At 36.6% G+C, this 23,733-nt stretch overlaps 1 protein-coding gene across 8 annotated transcripts in view; it reads right to left on the reverse strand.

Moving 5' to 3' along the window:
* Window positions 1-23,733, reverse strand: part of SLC4A10 (solute carrier family 4 member 10) — a 343,442-nt gene that overhangs the window by 160,632 nt on the left and 159,077 nt on the right. For all 8 annotated transcript variants that reach the window (XM_070804212.1, XM_070804218.1, XM_070804214.1 and 5 more), the window contains 2 exons: window positions 19,324-19,470; window positions 4,368-4,506 (listed from right to left, as the gene is read on the reverse strand). In XM_070804212.1, the coding sequence (XP_070660313.1) occupies window positions 4,368-4,506; window positions 19,324-19,470 (286 nt within the window). The remainder of the gene's footprint in view (window positions 1-4,367; window positions 4,507-19,323; window positions 19,471-23,733) is intronic.

The raw sequence follows: 23,733 nt of genomic DNA on the forward strand, positions 1-23,733 counted from the left end.
AAAACATATGAAAAGATATTCAATCTCACTAATAATTAAAAATACAGATTAAAACAATGAAATTTACTTTGCACCTATAAAATTAGCTAAAATTTTTACAAGTTTGATGATTTTCGGTAGCAACAGTTTGAGGGAAATAAGAATCCTCATACATTATTGAAGAAAGTGCAAATTACCAAAATGTTTTATCAGGGCAATTTTGTAATATCTACAAAAGTAAAAAGTCTGCTCTCTTTGATATACAAATCCCACTGTCAAAAAGTCATGCTACATAAATACCTACAAAATAATGCCAAAATATATGTGTAAATGATTATTACAGGAAAAATAAATAAATAAATAAAACAATCTAAATCCTTATAAAGACTGGCTGAATAAATAAAGTTCATCCATATAATTAAATGTAGTGCAGTCATTAATGAGATTAAAAGGACTGAGTAATCTACACTGATAATGTGGAAAATGATCCAAATATATTAGGTCAAAAAAACAAAGCATGAACACAGTATAAATTCCTCTTATATAAACATAAAAAGGGCATACATTTACATGCAGATGTGGGCATTAAAATGTTTATGAAAAAATATACAAGAAGCAATTAACAGTGATTGCCTTTGAGGAGAGATACTATAAATAAGAATAGAACAATATTCTTGCTTTTTTACTTTTCTATGCCTAGAGTTAAATGTATGTGTGCTCAGACCTGTCTGAAGTTTTGTAACCCATGGACTGTAGCCCTCTAAGCTCCTCTGTCCATGGGATTTCCCAGGATCTTTAGGGGATCTTCCTGACACAGCAATCAAACAGTGTTTAAATGCAAGATCCAAAACTCTGTCCCTGAGCCCTCCTGAATCTACATCTGAAAAAGATCCCTGGCAATATGTAAAACTAAAATTTGGTAGTTCCGTTCAGTTACTCAGTCATGTCCAACTCTTTGCGACACCATGGACTGCACCAGGCCAGGCTTCCCTGTCCATCACCAACTCCTGAAGCTTGCTCAAACTCATGTCCATTGAGTCAGTGTTGTCATCCAATCAGCTCATCCTCTGTCATCCCTTTCTCCTCCTGCCTTCCATCTTTCCCAGAATCAGGGTCCCTTCTACTGAGTCAGTTCTTCTCATCAGGTGGCCAAAGTATTGGAGTTTCAGCTTCAGCATCAGTCTTTCCAATGAACACCTAGGACTGATCTCCTTTAGGATGGACTGGTTGGATCTCCTTGCAGTCCAAGGGACTCTCAAGATTCTTCTCCAACACCACAGTTCAAAAGCATCAATTCTTCGGCACTCAGCTTTCTTCACAGTCCAACTCTCACATCCATACATGACCACAGGAAAAACCATAGCTTGACTAGATGGACCTTTGTTGGCAAAGTAATGTCTGCTTTTTAATATGCTGTCTAGGTTGGTCATAGCTTTTCTTTCAAGGAGCAAGTGTCTTTTAATTTCATGGCCGCAGTCACATCTGCAGTGATTTTGGAGCCCCCCAAAATAAAGTTTCATTGTTTCCATTGTTTCCCCATCTATTTCCCATGAAGTGATGGGACCAGATGCCATGATCTTAGTTTTCTGAATGTTGAGCTTTAAGCCAACCTTTTCACTCTCCTCTTTCACTTATCAAGAGGCTTTTTAGTTACTCTTCACTTTCTTCCATAAGGGTGGTGTCATCTGCATATCAGAGGTTATTGATATTTCTCCTGGCAATCTTGATTCCAGCTTGTGCTTCTTCCAGCCCAGAGTTTCTCATGATATACTGTGCATAGAAGTTAAATAAGCAGGGTGACAATATATAGCCTTGATGTATTCCTTTTCTTATTTAGAACCAGTTTGTTGTTCCATGTCCAGTTCTAACTGTTGCTTCCTGACCTGCATATAGGTTTCTCAAGAGGCAGGTCAGGTGGTCTGGTATTCCCATCTCTTTCAGAATTTTCCACAGTTTATTGTGATCCACACAGTCAAAGGCTTTGGCATAGTCAATAAAGCATTCAATATCACGGTAATCCAAGCCTATGTCCCAACCAGTAATGCTGAGGAAGCTGGAGTTGAACAGTTCTATGAAGACCTATAAGACCTTTTAGAACTAACTCCCCCAAATGATGTCCTTTTCATTACAGGGGACTGGAATACAAAAGTAGGAAGTCAGAAACACCTGGCTCCTACTGCTGCTGCTGCTAAGTCACTTCAGTTGTGTCCGACTCTGTGAGACCCCATAGACAGCAGCCCACCAGGCACCCCCTTCCCTGGGATTCTCTAGGTAAGAACACTGGAGTGGGTTGCCATTTCTTCTCCAAGAAACACCTGGAGTAATAGGCAAATTTGGCCTTGGAGTACAGAATGAAGCAGGGCAAAAGCTAATAGAGTTTTGCCAAGAGAACACACTGGTCATAGCAAACACCCTCTTCCAACAAGACAAGAGAAGACTCTACACATGGACATCACCAGATGGTCAACACTGAAATCAAAGGCTTTAGCACAGTCATAAAGCAGAAATAGATGTTTTTATGGAACTCTTTCACTTTTTCAATGATCCAACGGATGTTGGTAATTTGATCTCTGGTTCCTCTGCCTTTTCTAAATCCAGCTTGAACATCTGGAAATTCTCGGTTCATGTATTGCTAAAGCCTGGCTTGCAGAATTATGAGCATTACTTTGCTAGCATGTGAGATGAGTGCAATTGTGTAGTAGTTTGAACATTCTTTGTATTGCCTTTCTTTGGGTCTGGAATGAAAACTGACCTTTTCCAGTACTGGGGCCACTGCTGAGTTTTCCAAATTTGCTGGCATATTGAGTGCCGCACTTTCACAGCATCATCTTTTAAGATTTGAAATAGCTCAAATGGGGTTCCATCACCTCCACTAGCTTGTTTGTAATTATGTTTCCTAAGGCCCACTTGACTTCTCATTCCAGGATGTCTGGCTCTAGGTGAGTGGTCACACCATCGTGTTTATGTGGGTCATGAAAATCTTTTTTGTATAGTTCTTCTGTGCATTTTTGCCACCTCTTAGTATCTTCTGCTTCCAGTAGGCCCATACCATTTCTGTCCTTTATTTTTCCCATCTTTGTATGAGATGTTTCCTTGGTGTCTCTAACTTTCTTGAAGTGGTCTCTAGTCTTTCCCATTTTATTGTTAACCAATGGCACCCCACTCCAGTACTCTTGCCTGGAAAATCCCATGGGCAGAGGAGCCTGGTAGGCTGCAGTCCATGGGGTCGCTAAGAGTCAGACATGACTGAGCAACTTCACTTTTACTTTTCACTTTCCTGCATTGGAGAAGGAGATGGCAACCCACTCCAGTGTTCTTGCATGGAGAATCTCAGGGATGGGGGATCCTGGTGGGCTGCTGTCTGTGGGGTCGCACAGAGTCAGACACAACTGGAGTGACTTAGCAGCTATGTATGCCTGCAGTTCTTGTGCACACCTGGATCACAGCATTCATTATACAGTATTCACAACTTTGTTTACTATCTAAATCCTGCACTGGAGGTGAGGTTGTTAAAAGCAAGATCTAAGTTGTTTGTTTTTCTTATTTGGCTGCACAGAGCAGCTTGTATGATCTTTGTTCCCCAACCAGGGACTGAACCCAGGCCCTCTGCAGTGAAAGCATGAAGTCCTAACCACTGAACACCCAGGGTATTTGCTAAGATTTTTGTTGTTGTTGCTGTTCTATTGAACTTAGCACACAATAGAACATAAGTGTTTGTTAAATAAATGAGTAAATACGGAAGAAAAGAAGAATGAAAAAATAAACGCAAATTTATTTATTTTGCAAATAAATTTATTGTATTTATAAATAAATAAATGCAAATTTATTGCTTTTTTATCACAAGTCATCAAATGGCAATATAGAAATATTCATTATAAGTAACAGAAAAAGTAATCTCTTAAAAATTATTTTTTTAAAACCACTATGTTTAAAGTATACATTTCATAGAAACACATTACAAATATTTTCACCCTCAACAAATAGTACATTAGTCCAGGACTCCAACTAAAATCTCTTAAAATTTTTGTCCTTTCTTTTAAAAAGTCCCACATAATATCACCAGTTGGAGCACAAGTTAATAGTTGAAAAGATACAAATAAATTACTGTTAGATAGCTATTGTTTCTTTGATGACACACAAATTATGCTACTGTTTATCTTTAAGACTGCAGCTGCTGCTGATTCTGTGTCACTGTTTACTATAATTACAGTCTTCGGATCTCATTCTGACCCATATGCCATTATAGGATATGCCCAGGCCAGATGAGCAATTTCAGAAATCAGCAGCACTGATGGATGTCTGCAAAATTGTGGCAATAGAAATCTCTTTTTTCTGGTAGTATGAAAATTCTTTAGTATCACCTCCCCCTTCAACCAAAAACTCCTCACCTGGCTGTTTCTCGCCACTCAGCATCCTCACCTTCACGCCAGCAAATCTCATCGAGTTCTGTGAAGAGGTCATGAGGAATGTGCTCCTCATCATCATCCTCAGTCCCAAGAATAAACTGTACTCGCTGTGACGGGGTGTCTATGGATACCAGAGACAAGAACATGCATCAACAAGACCCTGAGCTGCGAATGTCCCAGTTACCACCTTCCACACTACTCACATCTCCCCCACCGCAGCACTCATCCGGAGTAGACTTGAGAAATGAAGATGAATTCAGTATTACATTAAGTCCAGTAAAATATGGGATCATAAACACATAAAATGTAAATATATTACATTTTACTATACTATACCATAATAGAGGAATAATGTACTATAATGTACTATATTACATAATATACTATATTATCAAAGATAGTACTATATTTGATATGCTATGTTTGATAGAACTTTGATAATGTACTATATTATCAAAGATAAAATCAAATGTGATGATTATTTTGGATTACTTAAGCATCATGGAAAATATTTCCACATCTCTCATACACACACGCACAGTTTCTCTCATCACATTGCTACACTTTATGGTCATATTCAGAAGAGTTGACTATGATAAAATTCACTTATATTAAACTATGCTGAGTATAATTCACCAAAACGAACTTCTTTGCGAGGCTTCTTGGCAATTACACCCTTATCCTTCCCCTCACCCCTGGCAACCATTAATCTGGTTCCTACTGCTATAGTTTTGCCTTTTCCAGAATGCCATACAAGTGGAAACATATAGTGTATAGCTTTTAGAGACTGTTGTTCACTTACCAATATGCCTTTAAGGTTTTGAGATTTATCTGTGTCACAGAATATATCAGTAATTCACCCTTTTTATTGCTAAGTAATAGTTCATTATATGAATGTACCTTGTTTTGCTTATCTATTCATTTGTTTAGGGATATTAAATTTACAGTTTTTCAATTATGAATAGAACTGCTATAAATATTCTAAATTTTTGTGTGAGTGTAAATTTTTATTCTCTGGGGTAAATACCTAGGAGTAGAATTGCTGGGTTACCTGGTAAATATATGTTCAATCAATATACTTGTGATGAAAATTATAAAACTTTATTGAATGATATAAAAGTACACCTAAATAAATGAATATATTTATATTAACGGAAAAGCCCAATAGTGGAAAACCATCTTATAAATTCAGTGCTATTACAATAAAATATATGGTATTTTCAACTATTTTTTAAAACACAAGAGAATGAATAAATCAGTAACAAACCACAGTAATCACTTAAGTATAATATTAAATATTTTGTGAAAATAAACCAATTAATAAGTAATTTAAAGGATTAGGTTATAATTAAGTCACAACTGGGAGGATTTTGGAAGTCAAAGTGAAAAAGATACATATAATATAAAATATGATATAGTCTCATACTTTTTGTATCAATAAATGTTTGCAGTGGGGCCCTTGCTTCTGCCTACCTTAATAGCCTTACCTTCTGCCTTGTAATTCCACTCTGGGTACCTTAATTTTCTTTCAGATTTTTAAAAATAGCACGTTCCTTCCCATTTCAGGGCCACTGCACATACTGTCTCCTCTAGCTCTCCTGTATCTTTCATCATCTACTTCACTATAATATACTTAGGCAAGCCTACCTAATCAGACTCATAAAACACATACACACACACACATGAGCACTCATATGCAACAATTAACTCAGGCACCTGTTATCTTAATTCACAGCACTCTATATTTCTCCTTATTATACTTTCCTTAATTGCAAATTAAAATTTACTGTTCAATAACAAATTAAATACTTTAAGTAGAAAATATTTCCAGCTGCCAGAATTAGTTTCCTAGAAGAAGACAGGATCAAGTTCCTAAAGAAGAATAATGCATGCAAAAAATACTTTTAAAATTATAAAGCATCATACAAATATTATTAATGATGACTGATGCTGATTCTAGTGGTAGTGGGGATGGATACAATGAAAATATAGCCATGTCAAAATAGAGAGGTTTAGAATTTGAAGCAGGGAGAATGAGAAAATACTAGTGCCATTAATTGAAAGAGGGTTATAACATGGATGAGCCTTGAAGATGCTAAGTGAAATGTCAGACAGAGAAACACAAATACTATTAATATACGATCTTACTTATATGTGGAATCTAAAAAAAAGACAAAACAATAAAACCAAAGCATTAGCTGCTCAGTCTTTGTGACCCCATGGACTATAGCCCACCAGGCTCCTCTGTCCATGGAATTCTCCAGGCAAGAATACTGGTATAGATAGCCATTCCCTTCTCCAAGGGATCTTCCTGACTCAGGGATTGAACTCATATCTCCTGCGTTGCAGGCAGATTTTTACCATCTGAGCTAAACTCATGGAAAAAGAGTTCAGACTTGTGCTTACCAGCAGTACGGAGTAGAAAGAGGAGAAAGTGGAGAAAAAATGGTCAAAAGGTATAAACTTCCAGTTGTAAGTACTAGGGATGTAATAGACAACATGATCACTATACTTAACACAGCTTTATGATATGTAAGTAAGTTGTTGAGTAAATTCTACGAGTTCTCATCTGTGATGAATGTTAACTAAACCTATCATGGCAGTCATTTCACAACATATGTAAAGCAAACCATAATGTACTTATACCATGAGGTATAAGTTACTTTTCAACAAAACTCGGGAAAAAAGGGTTGTCAGAATGAGGAGCCAGTATTGTAGGCTGAGAGCACAGGAGACATCTTTTAGATATGCTGAGTTTGAGGTGATTATAGTTCAAACATATAAAGATGGTCACAGGATTGCTGGATATTTGATTCAGTAAAGAGGACAAGGTCAGAGGTAAAGACACAGGTTGCATTTAACTAGAGAAGTAATATGATTACAATGAATGAGGACTCAGAAATGAAAGACAAGAGAAGGCTCAGTATCAGGGGAATTATATGATTTAATATTTAGGATGAGGAAGAGGAGTTTAAAAACCAGAAAAGGATTAGATAAATATGTAAAAGGATTGGTACACTGAACAAATTATAATGAATACCTTCCATTGGTCAGGTGAATTAGACAGAGATAAACAGAAATAAAAAACCCTCTGCCCTTATAAAACTTATATTTGATGAAAAGAGTAGTATAACAGGGTCAAGGTAGAAAAGAACAAGTCAATAACGTCAGATGCTGTAGAATCATTGATGAGAACTGAGAACAATAGGATTTTAATAGCTTAATATTCAATAGCACTGGAATTCCAAAGTCCATATATTGCTTTTATAATCACAAATAAACTATTTCTATTGGAATATAGACCATATTTTCAACAAATGGTTACTTAAAGTCAAATATACAAAGTTATACTATAGGAAGAAAACCACTAATAGAATCATAATTGGAAATAAGCAAGCTCCATTGCAAACTTTAATCTTTTCATTACTAGTTATGTTACTCAAGCTGATTTAGTTACTCACATGCTAATTATAAAGTGGTTGGCTATGGTGAGACTATAAGACAAGGTAAAAAGTCAGATTTTTAAAAGTATCAATATCTTCTACAGATCAAGCATTTTCATATAATATCTCTTTATGTCTAAGCAATAAACTACTCAAAAGGACACACATCACTCAGTCTGAAAATGCAATGAACATAATGAAAGAGCTAGAACATCCATGTCATGGATAAGAAGACTCAGTATTAATGGATGAGACATTATGGAAGAACAGGATGACAGTTCTTCCCAACTTGATCTGTAGATTTAATACAATCCCAATCAAAATCCCATCAATTTATTTTATGGATACCAACAAACTGATTCTAAAGTTTATATGGAAAGGTAAAGGCAGAAGACCCAGAATAGCCAACAAAACATTGAAGGAGTAGTACAAAGTTAGAAGACTGACATTCCACAACTTCAAGACTTACTATAGAGCTACAACAATCAGGACAGTGTGATAATGGCAGAAGAACAGACAAATAGATCAATGGAACAGAATAAAGAGCCCAACTATAGAATTCCGTAAATATAGTCATCTGATTTTTGACAAAGGAGCCAGGGTAGTAAAGTTTCTTCAACAAATGGACATCCACATGCAAAAACACTGATTTAGACACAGACCTTACAACACTTTTCCAAAATAAACTCAAAATGGATGGTGTGTGTGAGTTTGTGTGTGCTCAATCATATCTGACTCTTTTGCAACCGCAGGGACTTTAGCCCACCAGGCTCCTCTGTGCATGGGATTTTCCAGGTGAGAGTGGAGTGGGTTGCCATTTCCTCCTCCAGGGGATCTTCCCCACCCAAAGATCAAACCCACATCTCTTGAGCCTCCTGCATTGGCAGGTGGATTCTTTACCACTGCACCACCTGGAAGTCCCAAAAATGGATCATATATCTACATGTAAAACACAAACATATAAAACCCTCAGAAGATAACATAGGAGAAAACATAGATGACCTGAGTATGGTGATGCCTTTTTAGATACAGTCCAAAGATAACTATCCATGAATGAAAGACAATGTCAAAAAAATTGGAAGACAAGCTACAGACTTGAAAAAGGCACATCTAATAAAGGACCATTATCCAAAATACACAAAGACCTCTTAATACTCAATATTAATAAAACCAATATGAGAGTCCCTTGGACTGCAAGGAGATCCAACCAGTCCATCCTAAAGGAAATCAGTCCTGAATGTTCATTGGAAGGACTGATGCTTAAGCTGAAACTCCAATACTTTGGCCACCTGATGTGAAGAACGGACTCATTGGAAAAGACCCTGATGCTGGGAAAGATTAAAGGCAGGAGGAGAAGGGGACGACAGAGGATGAGATGGTTGGATGGCATCACCTATTCAATGGACATGAGTTTGAGTAAACTTCAGGAGTCGGTGATAGACTGGGAGGCCTGGCATGCTGCAGTTCATGGGGTCGCAAAGAGTTGGACACGACTGAACTGAACTCAATAAAATCAACAACTTGTTTTTAAAAAACAGGTCAACAATTTTAATGGGTAAGTCACCAAAAAAGATATACAGATGGGAAATAAATATGTGAAAAAATGCTCCACGTCATGTTATCAGGGAAATTCAGAACGAGATAACATTATGCACATATTAAAATGCCCCCAATCCAGAATTCTAACCACACAAAATCCCTGAAAGGATGTGAAGCAACAGAAACTCTCATTCACTGCTGCTAGAAATGTAAAATCTTATGGCCACTTTGGAAGATGACTTAGCTTCTTACAAAACTAACCATACTTCTACTACATGATCCAGTAATTGCTCTACTTGGTATTTACCCAAAGGAGTTGAAATGTATCCCTACCAAAGAAACTCTATACACGGATGTTTATAGCAGCTTTATTCATAATTGCCAAAACTTGGAAGAAAGCAAGATGTCCTTCAGTAGGTGTATAACTCATATAGACAACAAAATATTATTCAATGCTAAAGTTAAATGAGATACTAAGCTATGAAAAGACATGGAGGAATCTTACATGTGTATTAGTTGGTTAAAGAACCTAATCTGAAAAGGCTACATTCTGTATGATTTCAACTATGTGACATTCTGGAAAACTACAGTGAGAGTAAAAAGGTCAGTGGTTGTTGGAAGTGGGAGTGGGATGAAAGGACTGAATATAGAGGATTTTTAGGGCATTAAAACATTCTCTATGATATTAAAATGACAGATATATGGCATCCGGTCCCACCATTTCATGGGAAATAGATGGGGAAACAGTGGAAACGGTGTCAGACTTTATTTTTCTGGGCTCCAAAATCACTACAGATGGTGACTGCAGCCATGAAATTAAAAGACGCTTACTCCTTGGAAGGAAAGTTATGACCAACCTAGATTGCATATTCAAAAGCAGAGACATTACTTTGCCAACAAAGGTTCATCTAGTCAGGCTATGGTTTTTCCTGTGGTCATGTATGGATGTGAGAGTTGGACTGTGAAGAAGGCTGAGCGCCAAAGAATTGATGCTTTTGAACTGTGGTGTTGGAGAAGACTCTTGAGAGTCCCTTGGACTGCAAGGAGATCCAACCGGTCCATTCTGAAGGAGATCAGCCCTGGGATTTCTTTGGAAGGAATGATGCTAAAGCTGAAACTCCAGTACTTTGGCCACCTCATGAGAAGAGTTGACTCATTGGAAAAGACTCTGATGCTGGGAGGGATTAGGGGCAGGAGGAGAAGGGAACAACAGAGGATGAGATGGCTGGATGGCATCACTGACTCGATGGACGTGAGTCTGAGTGAACTCCGGGAGTTGGTGATGGACAGGGAGGCCTGGCGTGCTGCGATTCATGGGGTCGCAAACAGTCGGACACGACTGAGTGACTGATCTGATCTGAACTGATTATACATTTGTTCAATCCCATAGATATACAACACCAAAGTGAGCCCTAAGGTAAACTATGGCTTTGGACATGATTATGATGTGTCCACACACGTTCATCCTTGGTAAAAATGTACCATTTTGGTGAGCAATATTAGTAGTAGGGGACACAAGGAGTGGGAGCAATGAGTATACGGGAATTCTTTGTACCTTCCTGGGAATTTTTATGTAAACCTAAAACTGTTCTAAAAAATAAAGGTTTAAAATGTAGGGCACCTCAGTTTTCAAACTGTTCAATTGTTCCCACCAATATGCACCACTGTATCATATATATAATGACATATATTCAAGAAATTATAAGAAAAGGAAAAAGAAGCTACATTTACATAGTTTATTTGCTTCAGGCATTAGCAAAACATTTCTCATTTAGAATGCTAATATGTAAGATTTGTTTTTATTACCAAATATTTTAAGAAATTTGTTAACTAAATTTTACAGCAAAATGAATAAGAATTAAGTCAATAGACAAGTCTCCAGCTTAACTACTTCAAAAGAGATGCCAATTTCCTAGATGTAATATGAATGTTGATTTTTGAAATGAGGCTGCTGAATTCCCATGAATGTCCTTCAGGAAATTACAGTGTAGCAGATACATTTATGATTTAGTTTATCTGAAATAAGATGCTAATATTATATTTTTACTAAAAGCATAATATCTGGGTGATAAATACTAAACCCAATATCAGAGTCAAGACAGCCTGTTACCTTTATGACTGGTTGCTCTGGACCAAAAAAAAAACTTAAATCAGAGTTTCAAATAGCTATTAAAAAAGAGAAAAAATGGCAATTTTAGAGTTACACTAAGAAATCAATTATATTTTTCTATTAGACCTACCCATGTGACAAGAGAGCGGTTTTGTATCTCACAACAGCCTGTTTTAACTGCTAACTCACTTATCACAGTCCAGAGCAGCCATGCCTCAACACTGGCATTGTTTCTCATGCTTTTGAAACAATTTCTCTCATCATTGTTTTCAATGGCTTATTTCAGTGTATTCTGTATCAGTAATCTGGGGATCTGTAACATTTACCATGTACCCAATCTCCCTAAGTCTACTATGTGCAGGAACCTTATGTTTAAGACTTCTTAGTGTTTCCCCTAGTAAAGCATGAGGATCACTCATCACAACAGAGCCATGAAATAATATGAAGAAATAAGAACCTCACAGTTATGAATAAAGAGGTTTGGAAAGTCTGAGGTAGGGTATCATATATTTAAAAGACTTCTCAAAGACACAATGATAACAGCATAGGAAATCATTTTAAAAGTGGGATAATTTATTCTTAGACAAAATATATTTTATTTGGGTTTTAAATAAATAGAACTTCTTGTATCTGGCTTTTCATTCTTCAAAGTAGAAATGATTTTACAGATATTATATTATGCTCACAAAAATCTTTTTATGATCATCCTATCACCATATTTTTAATGTCTTAAAAAGAAATTCAGATTATGTTTCAACACAGCAAATGTTCAAAATGTTATTCAATGACCTTTTAAATGTCTGTTCAACTTAAAATTATATGACATAAATCATGTAAATTATAGTAATATCAATATCAGAAAAAAATTTCTAAGCATAATTATTTTTCTACGTTGATAGCTATTTTATTTATTTTTAAGATAGCCACTGAAAAATCCTGACCTGCATGCTCAGTCATGTCTGACTCTTTGCAACCTCAGGGACTATATAGCCCGCCAGGCTCCTCTGTCCATAGATCATTGTAATACAAACTATAGCTAAGGCTCTAATAGATTAAGATAAGGATTTGTTTCTGTATTTAGTAAAATTATAATGGAAATAAATTACAAAGTATAGAAAACTATGCTAGTGAAAACTCAGCCTCTTAGTAGCCTCTTCTGGAATCTGCAGATACATCAAACAATATCATTAAAAGAATGAAAGTATAAGCCACAAGTGTGGGAAGATAATTGAAATGTGAAAACAAAAGACTTATATCCATAATATGTAAAGAACTTCCACAAATCAAACAGAAAAAAAACAATCAAAAAAGAAAAAACAAGCATAATACTTGAATAGGCACTTCATACAAGAGACTATCCAAATGGCCAAAAGGCAAATGCTAAGTTACATAACCTCACTGGTAATCAAGAAATGCAAATTAAGACAATGACATACCATTATGCCCCTGATCAGATGGTTAATGTTAATAGAATGAAATTGTCAGCTGTTAGTTAGAATGTAAACAACAAATGCTCTCACACTTTACTGGTGAAAGTATAGACATGCACCCTACTTTGGAAACTGGTATCATCTACTAAAATTGAAATGCACATATCCTATGACTCAGTAATAAATAATTTAATTCTTAGGTATGAGAAATGCATATATGCACAAAGAGCCAAGAGACATATGTTCACGGCACCGTTCTACATAGTATCTCCAAAAATTAAATGATCTAAATGTCCATAAATAGTAGAATGCATGGCAAATGAATGAACACTAAGCCATAATAAAAATGAATAAACCAAAGCTACAGTCAAAAACGTTTTGAATCCCACTAACACACTGTTGAGCAACTGATCAAGACACATATACCTCCTGTATGACTTCATTTATAAAAAATTCAAAAACAGGCAGGACACCCAATGTAAGAAGACAGACTAGAGATCCTTTTGGGGAGAAGGGAGAGAGTAGTAACTGGGAGTGAGGACAAAGTGGGTTTCTGGAGCACTAGCTAAATTAACGGTTACACAGATGTTTCTCTGTGATAAACTACTGAGTTGTACACTTGCATTTCTGTTTTAACATTTATAAATATTTGTGTTATACTTTATTAAAAATATTTTTAAAAAACTAATTGATATTCTCATCTATCAGCCAGCTGCAAATTAAATAGGAACAGAAAGCCATTGCCATCAATAAACAGATTTGAACTTAGACATTTTCTGTATTTGCTTCATTTTTCCTAAAGCATGTATACAATTTAACATCTAAGAAAAGAAAAATCCGAAGCCTAATTCCAGGGTTGTGTTAATTCACATAGTACCTTTGAGTACCATATTTTAAATAAGCATTTAATAAAGTATATATCTTTAGTATTCATTTCCAGTGCTTATACATTAATTATAATGTACATATCCTGTTATATTCTTTGTTGGGAGGCTGAGGAGCAAATTAACATTACAGTGTTCTGAATTTCCCTCAGTATCTTTTATATTTTCACTGACTTCAAGCTTATGCTTCAAACTTATTTTTAATATTAGGTGAATGAAAGATGACATTAAAAGTAACAAGATGTAAAGTTTTAGCAGTTTTCTGTCATCAGGAAATTAAAGAAAAATCAATTACAGTATGAAGAAAAATCAGTCATCACATTTTTATACAAACAATTGTGTTTAAGTGCAGTAACAAAAGTACGTTGAATTTAACTTCAAGAATCAAAAGTTTTCTGTAGGGCATGGCCAGAAAGGCGACTGCCCGCTCACTCGTCAGGCACTCCATGTTCATGGGCAACCGGGTGCTAAACCATTCGTAGATGACCTGCTTCTGGGTCGGGGTTTCGTTCATAGCAGAGCAGCTCCCTCGCTGCGATCTATTGAAAGTCAGCCCTCAACACAAGGGTTTGTAAAAATAAGATAAAAGTAGAATATAAAAAAGAAGAAAAAATGGAAAAAAAAAAAGTTTTCTGTATAATCAAAGTTTTACCACCACCATTACTGCACAGCCAGAAGCTGGGTCTGTCCTTGGACTCACCTAGAAATCACATTCCAACCATGGGCCCTGGTGGACTAGACCCAGCTATCCCAGGCCTGTGACTTGAGCAGGCTCTTCGGCTTCAGTAAGGCCTGCTCAGTTTTCCCTGGATGCAGCACTAACACAATCAAGTTCCTAACAGCATCGCTTTATGTGACAGGGTCATATAATATAAAACATTCTGGATGTTTTTCATATACTAGAGAAACAAAATTTTTAGAGTGCCAAAATTCAAACATTTACACTAAAATCTTTTTGTTAAATTGATCCTTGCTCCAGAAATATGAGTCCAAATTATTCCACGTCTCCATAGACACACACTCCAATTTACAATATAAAACCTCTGGAAGCCCACAGAGGAACCTGATGCTTCCTCACACTCCTCCTCTAACCCATACCTCTTTGGAAGCTGAATTTTTAATCATTTTAAAGCACTTGTAGGCATGCATTCAAAAGAATTTCTTGGAAATCTTTCCAAGTAAAATAAATATTTCTTAAGTAGTCAGAAATTTTCTTTGAAGCTTTCAGAATAGTAATCACATATATTCACACTATGCTGACTATCAAAGCCCAAATCAAGGGAATGGTGTTCATAACATGGTTTCAGTCTTAGCATGTAGCTGAGTACTAAATTATCAAGGCATTTAAACTGACTGTGGGATAGGAATAAAAGCAGATTATTAGTCCTGAAGAAATTGGAAAAAAAAAAAAAGTGAAATCTAGGAAGTTCTACTGCTTAGAGATCACCAGAGTGCCAAACATTTGTCCCTCATAAAACACATCTTAGGTCTCAATATCAATAAAGATACTCAGATGGTTGGGGGAGGAAGGAATAGGTGGCATCCAAAAACAGTGGCTGACACAACAGAGAGAGACTCTGGCTCACCTGACTTATTGCCAAGTTTCACCAAGAGGCAGGACTCTCTTAAGATCAATGGCTCTTGATCCTTGCTGGATATTAAATCACCTGGGTACTTTTTTAAAAATACCAGTGCCTAGAGAAACACCCAAAATTAAGTAAATAAAAGTCTTTGAGCATCAATATTTTTTAAGAGCTCTTTATGTGACTCTAACATGTAACAAGATTTGACAAGCAATATTCTAGAGTCTGTCTAATTTTAAATGGCATATAAATTACCTAAGGTTGCCGTTAATGCATGGATTCCTATTCAGTAGGTCTAGGAATGAGTATCAGATTCTGAATTTCTAAGCTCAGATGTGATGCTAATATTGCTGGCTCATGAACCACACTTTGAATAGCAAAGTATCTAGAACAGTGGATCTCAATCTTGGCTTTGAATCATCTAAGGTACTTTTAAAAATACCTATGCCCCACCCACAGAGATTCTGATCAGTATGGGGTTTGGCCATCAAAATGTTTTTAAAATTCCTGGGTTTTAAAGGTGAAAGCCACTGTTCTAGAAAAACTGACCTAATGTATCCAACTAAGAGCAAAAAAGAATAAAACGACAGAAGCAGAGGGAACAAGCTTATTTTTGTTTGCTTAATAATCACTTCTAAGATAATGTGAATATATTCCCTCCAATATTAGAAGAGAATGAAAACTCAAAGTATCCATGAAAGCTAATCCCAACAGATATTCCATTCTTAGAGTTTACGAGGGAGCCTCTCCTAACTACACAGATGGAGCTGGAAAAAGAGAAATCTACCCACCTTTGTCTTTATCATACTCCCAGACCCCACTTCATGAAACAAAAAACCCTAAAAATGTGGGAGACACTTTCATACCTCCACTCTCTGCCCACTAATTCAGAGATGACCATCCTTCCAACATGCTAGTGTAGGAGACTCAGAGTATTTTTCTTTATATACTCCCCACTATCAATCAATCTACCTTTGACATAAGTACAATATATCTGGGGAATTTTAATGCCCATAACTATACACAACAATGGAGACAAACAGCACGCTGAGGGCACTGTCTTTGTAGGCACTCTTAGGATAAAGCTGGACATATATAGTATGGATATCTTTGCCAAGTAAAAAAGCTGGGAGCCTGTAAAAATACTACAAATCAATAGAAAGTCAAATAATCTTGATGGTCCAAAAGAAGATCATACCTCTGAAAATTATCTGCTTCAGAATCAAAAGAAAATGTCCAGAAATAACGGAGACCATCAAAGGACTAAAAACACAGGCTCTCAAGCAAGAAAAGTGTTCGTCGTTGAGTGGTGTTTCACGCTTTGCAACCCCATGGACTGTAGCCTGTCAGGCTCCTCTGTCCATGGGATTCTCCAGGCAGGAATATTGGGGTGGGGACTTCCCTGATGGTCCAGTGGTTAAGAATACGCCTGCCAACTCTGCTGGGACACGGGTTAGATCCCTGGTCCAGGAAGATTCCACATGCTGCAGAGCAATTAAGCTTGTGAGCCACAGCGAAGAGTAGCCCTCACTGACTCAATCAGAGAAAGGCCACAAAGCAAGGAAGACCCAGTGCAGCCAAAACTAAAATAATTTTTTTTTTCTTTAAAAAGAATACTGCTGTGGGTTGCCATTCCCTTATCCAGGGGATCTTCCCAATCCAAGGATCAAACCTGGGTTTCCTGCATTCTAGGCAGATTCTTTACTATCTGAGCCACCGGGGAAGCTCATCAAGCAGGAAAACCAAAATCTAGGAAAGGACAGGAGGAAATGTAAAGAAAAATCGCATGAGATAAGAAATTAACTCAAGAAAACCAAAAATACAACAGCAAAATCAAAACCCCTAATAGAAGTAGTAAAATGCAGAACTGATACTGCAGATAATCAAATGAATAATGAGAGACTAACTTCAAGCTACAAAAAAAGGACAAAGAGCAGATATCATAAATCCAAGATGCAGATGTATTAATAATTCTCAAAGAAGAGACCAAAGTAAGTGGAACAAAATCAGAAAAGACAAGAAAATGTTCTCTAAATGGAATACATCAGTGTGTGCAGACTGTAAAGGCGTTTTAATATATTCACCATTAGGCCTATCTTAGCAAGTTTTCTTAAATAAGAGAATGCAAAAAAAACAAACAAACAAAAACTATAAGCATTCAAGCTTAAAATAAATAAATTTAAAAAATGAAAAAATAGAGAGACTAAAAACTTCTCTGCAACACTTAGCAAAACCAGGTATTGAATAAAGCAGTGCCTATAGAGTATTAAAAGTAAAATTGTTACCCTAAACTTAATATGCTAACTTAACCTCATATTTGAATACAATCTGACGGGGGAAGGTGGGTTTGAGGAAGTTGGAAGCATAGATGACAAGAATAATCCAGTTGAGAAGAAGAAATCAACTAGATTATAAATTGTGTAAATTTCCAGGTGGGAGGGAATAGGAAATAAACATAATTGAAAACTCCCATATTGTTAAATTGGAAAAAACATAGTTGCAGATATAGGTATATGTTTATGTTTATATGGGAGGGAAGGTGAGTGAATTCTTTCTGGTGACATATTTTCCTTTTGAAGTAGAAAGCGGCTGCTAAGTGACTGTGAAAAAGGAGGTGTTAGAGAAGGAAGGAGATTGAAAAATAATTATTACAAAAATTGAAAAAATGCAATAGAATTGGGAGAAAGTGTTGAAGGTTCATGGTTACTAACATTTTTTTTTTTTTTTTGTCACACCTGTGCTGACCATGGATCAAACCCAGCTTGGCAGTGAAAGCGCTGAGTTCTAACCACTGGGCCACTGGGGAATTCCCACTTGCGTAATGAATTTAAATTGCTACAATCTGCCTGTTGAATGACTACAACTTGCAGAGCATGCCTACCAGGGGAAGTAGGCACATGGAGGAACCCCAACATAAATATGGTTTTTAAGGTAGAGGTGAAGGTATGGATAAAACTAAAACAGGGAACCTAAGGTAATTTGGAATATTAGCAAAAGTACTACTAAAATTGGCCATGAAATCAGAGTAGGATAAGGAAATAAATGTAACATGGATAGAAAAAAAGGAGAGAGGCCAAGTAGTTGAACAAGCAAATGAGAGAAGCTGTGGTCAGAGAGCAAAATGAATGCATTAGTGACTTCAGAGGAGGCATGACGTGACCACAGCTGAGTAAGTGAACAAGGAGCAGTGAAGGAGGTCACAGGAAGTGGGACGGTCAGACAACTGAAAGTCAAGTTCTTAATTATGTCATATACACAGACTCTCATGGCACTCAGGAATTGTTAGTAACTTCCATATCACTGGGCTTTGATATTCTGTATACAGTTGACCCATGAACAATGTGAGAATTAGGGGAACTGACCTTCCTCCCAGTTGAAAATTCATATATAATTTATGGTCACTCATATCTGGTTCCATATCCATGGATTCAACCAACCACGAACAATGTAGTGCTGTGGTATTTACTATTGAAAAAAAAACTCATGTACAAGTAGACACTCTAACTTCAAATCTGTATTGTTCAAAGGTCAACTGTACACTTTCAAAGGAATAACATTTAAAATAGAAATTTCACATCTTAACAGTGAAATTTGGAGAGCATCAACAGTAGTTTAAATGGGAACTTGATAAAGACATTTCTGTCTGGATTTTCAAACTACTTAGAGCAAGCACTATTATTTGTATAAATTATTAAGAATTAATACAATAAATTCTACTACTTAAGTGTATTTCCTCAATCACAAATCTAATTCTCACCTTCACAAAACAGATGCACAAGAGAAAAAGATGAAACATTCTCTCTCCCACTTTCCCCCAATCTGCCCAACATCTTTTATAAAGGTATAGACAATTTTATAAGCATGAAGCATTACTGCTAAGTATGGATTGTCTAAACAAGTGTAATATCACAATGATAAATTTAATTACAACAAAGAGGAAGATTCTTACCAAAGGAAGGTGACTCCCTTCCATCCTCTAGTCCTGAATCTCTCTCTCTGTCTCTCTTTCTGTGTTTATGACCACGATGCCTGTGACGTCGATGGCTTTTTCTTCCTCCCAGGGGCACATGAACGCCAATAAATAGTGTCCGATGACCTTTATCAGAAGTAAATACACAAATTAAACTCTGAGCTATTCCAAGGCACAGAAGATGATTATTTACTTGTTATTGGAAACCCAATACAATTCAATCCATCAAATGGTTCTTGAGTATTTATGATGTGATAAGCTTGCAGCTTAGCACTGTACTTTGGTACATAGGTCTATCAAACATCTACACTACTAAGTATTTGGTTATATAGTATTTTATAACCACCATTATTTTATTAACTATCACAATAATCCCCTGTGTCTATTCCCCATAATTTATATTTTTTTCATTAAAAAAGTTTGTTCTATTTTCTCCCTGCACTTAACTAACCAGTTATTTTACCAGTTCACTTCCCTTCACAGTTAGGTGTGTGAAACGATCATTATCTCTAATTAAAACAGATTTCACCAAGATCCTAGTAATGTCAAATCCTGTGAAATTTTTAGGCTCTGCTGTTTCTATCTGTGGCACTTGATACTATTGACCATTCTCTTCTCTATGATTTAACTTTCTCTAGGTCATCCTCCTCCTTTATTTTTCTTTTTTTGCTCAAATTAGTTTCCTTTTCTGGCTCTCTTTCTATTTATTCATTCAAGATTGGGATCCCCAGGATTTGACACCAATTCTCTCTTACACTATAGACTTATATAACAATATATTAGACATATTCACCTAGACATCCTGCCCATAGGCATGTTAAATTCCATGGGACTCATCCTTTACTTTGTCTCCCAAGTATCATGTATCCAACACCTATCTCAGTAAATGCAAGCTCTGTCCAGTCATCTCAAAGCACATCCAGTTTGTAACCAGGTCCTCTTTTACATCTCATTAATTCATTCTCTCTTCAATATCTCTGGTGTCACTGTCTTAATTTGGACCCTCATCTCTCACCAGGACTATTAGAGCATTCTCCATAGCATGTTCTTCTCTAATTCCAATCTTGTCCCATTCTGAATACTGATGCCATTTTTTCCCAAAATGCAAATCTGACTACATTACTCCCCTGTTTTAGACTCATTGATTGCTTTCTGTTGCCTAAAGGATAAAGCTTTTAGTATCTATAAAGCCAAACAATAGTTGACATCTGCCTATTTCCCTAGGCTTCCACTCTGCCACACACACGATAAGGCAGCATGTATCCTTTTATTCCTAAATTGCCAGGTGTTCTCAAGTCTCTCTTTCACTTAATGTTGGTACTGTTCTTCCAATTGTATGAAATATCTGTCTTTCCTGATGAATACCTAACTCATCTCCCACGTCTTAGTTCAAGGATTATGCCATGTATGAAACTTTTCATACTCCCTCAGTCTAAATATACATGGCCGTTTTTCCCCTTAGGATTCTCTGGTGCTTAATCATATACATCAAAGCACTTGATTGTAGTTGTTTACTTATAAGTAGTTTTCTTAGGAATCTTGTCTGGGGAAGGTCCATGTGTCAGTATCTTTGTCACCTGACACAGTGCCTAGCATGTAACAGATGCCTAGCAAATGTTTACTGAAATGAACAACTTACTGAATGGTATTGTGATGGGTATCAGGGATGCAAATACACATAAGACATTATTTTATTCTTACAAATCAGCTGGTTTCAGCCTTCTCCAATTTATATAAAAAACTAGCATTCACAAGTATGGTATATTGCTCTGAATGTACATATTAGAATCAATTTGAAGATGTGAACCCACCCCCTCAAAAAGACATGATTTAATCTATATACTGAAAAAATTGAAAATTTCCAACATCATTATTTTAACAGAAGTGGAACAATCTAAAATATACTCAGAAAAACTTTAAATAAAAATAACCAGCATTATTTACAATTGCCAAGATATGAAAGCAACCTGTATCCATCAGCAGATGAATGGATAAAGGTGTGACATATATCTGTGTGTGTGTGTGTTCAGTCACTTCAGTCATGTCCAATTCTTTTCAACCCTATGGACTGTAGCCTGCTAGGCTCCTCTGTCCATGGGATTCTCCAAGTAAGAACACTGGAGTGGGTTTCCATGCCCTCCTCCAGGGGATCTTCCCGACTAAGGGATCAAAGACTCCTCGCATGCATCTCCTATATTACAGGCTAATTTCTTATTGCAGAGCCATCAGGGATGCCCTGTGTATGTGTATGTATACACACACACACACAATTAAATACTACTTAGCCATTAAAAAAAGAATGAAATTTTGCCATTTGCAACAACATGGATGGATCTGGAAGGCACTGTGCTAAGTGAAATAAGTCAGACAGAGAAAGACAAATACTGTAAGATATCTCTTATATGTGGAAACTAAAATACAATAAACTAGTGAATACAATGAAAAAAGAAGCAGATTCACAGATATAGAGAACAAACTAGCAGTTACCAATGGTGGGGGAATATAGAAGAGAGGGAGTGGAAGCTACAAACTATTGGACATAAGATAGGCTAAAAGATATACTGGACAACACAGGGAATATAGCCAATATTTTGTAATAACTGTAAATGGACTGTAACCTTTAAAACATATAAAAATAAAATTTTAATGAATTAATTAAAAGGAAAATAACAAAAACCTTTTGAGGAAGCTCTAGGAAGGAGAACTTACCTTACAAGATAACAGGACATACCACAAAGTTAAATATTTAAAATAAGTCACAAACATTGGCATTTAACATTAATAATTTTGAATTACTTGGCCATCACTACATTGTAATCCTCTATGCTAGTAAGTTGAAGGTTATTAACCATGAAGAAGGTATAAAGCAACAAAGATTGAGACTTGCATAAAACTAACACTAAAGAGTTACAGAAAAAAATCAAAGACTTAAGAAACAATAAAAAAAATGAAGAGTGAATTTCCAATTAAATTAAACATGGGAGATTAAACACTTGCTTCTTACCACAGGAAAAGCTTCTGGGTGCTAAAAATGTTCTTTCATGATAGAAGTTTTTGCTTTAAAAATATTTGTTAAACTTTCTACATAAGCTTTGTGCACTTTTCCATATGTATGCTTCAGCTCACAATTTTAAAAATTTTAAAAGAAACCAAAGAAAAAGAGTTTTAAGAAGGTGAGAGTTACCACCTTATATGCTATAAAGGAGTCAAACAAAATTGACTAAAAATTAGCTATTACATTTGGAAATTAATGTTTATCTGTAACTTTCTTGAGAGCAGTTCCAGTGGATAGGGAAATGAATAAAAGTTGTAAGTTTAGACAGTGACTATTTCCTAGAGCTAAGCCTTAAAGGTTGTAAAGGTTTCTGCTGCTGCTGCCAAGTCACTTCAGTCGTGTCCGACTCTGTGCAACCCCATAGACAGCAGCCTACCGGACTCCGCCATCCCTGGGATTCTCCAGCCAAGAACCCTGGAGTTGGTTGCCATTTCCTTCTCCAGTGCATGAAAGTGAAACGTGAAAAGTGAAAGTGAAGTCACTCAGTCGTGTCTGACTCTTTGTGATCCCATGGACTGCAGCCTACCAGGCTCCTCCATCCATGGGATTTTCCAGGCAAGAGTACTGGAGTGGGTTGCCACTGCCTTCTCCTAACAATTGTTAATGAAGAAAGCCATTACCAGACAGTCCATGGGGTCACAAAGAGTTGGACACGACTGAGAAACTGAACTGAACTGAACTGATTACCAGACAGACAAAGATAAGGAGAATCGTGGACCTGACCGGCCAGTCCACAGGGCGTGCTTGAGGGTAATGAATATTGCCTTTGTTTGTAGAATGTGAATATCATGGGCAATTTCCAGAAGTAACATCCAAGAAGTTGCCAAGTCAAGGCTGAAATAAACAATCTGAAACTATATCCAAATATATCCAGATAAAAAGAGGATGCCAAGACACAGAGCTGACCTAATGTCTTTAGGTCAGAAAAGAAAGAACACTCTGAAGGAATGTCCTGACACAGAATCCTACAGAGCTGGTTAAAAAGAAGACTCATTTGGGTTTTTCACTATTAGTGTAATTGATGGATTATATGGTAAGCTTAGGCTTACCTTCGTTAGAAACTATCAGACTATCTTCCAAAGTAGTTGTACCATTTTGCATTCCAATGAGCAAAGAATGAGAGATCCTGTTGCACCACATCCTTGCCAACATTTGATGATGCCAATGCTTTGGATTTTAGCCATTCTAATAGACGTGTGCTGCTGCTGCTGCTGCTAAGTCGCTTCAGTCGTGTCCGACTCTGTGCGACCCCATAGACGGTAGCCCACCAGGCTCCCCCATCCCTGGGATTCTCCAGGCAAGAACACTGGAGTGGGTTGCCATTTCCTTCTCCA

The sequence above is a fragment of the Bos indicus genome, chromosome 2 (assembly GCF_029378745.1).
Source record: "Bos indicus isolate NIAB-ARS_2022 breed Sahiwal x Tharparkar chromosome 2, NIAB-ARS_B.indTharparkar_mat_pri_1.0, whole genome shotgun sequence".
Classification (NCBI taxonomy): Eukaryota; Metazoa; Chordata; class Mammalia; order Artiodactyla; family Bovidae; genus Bos; species Bos indicus.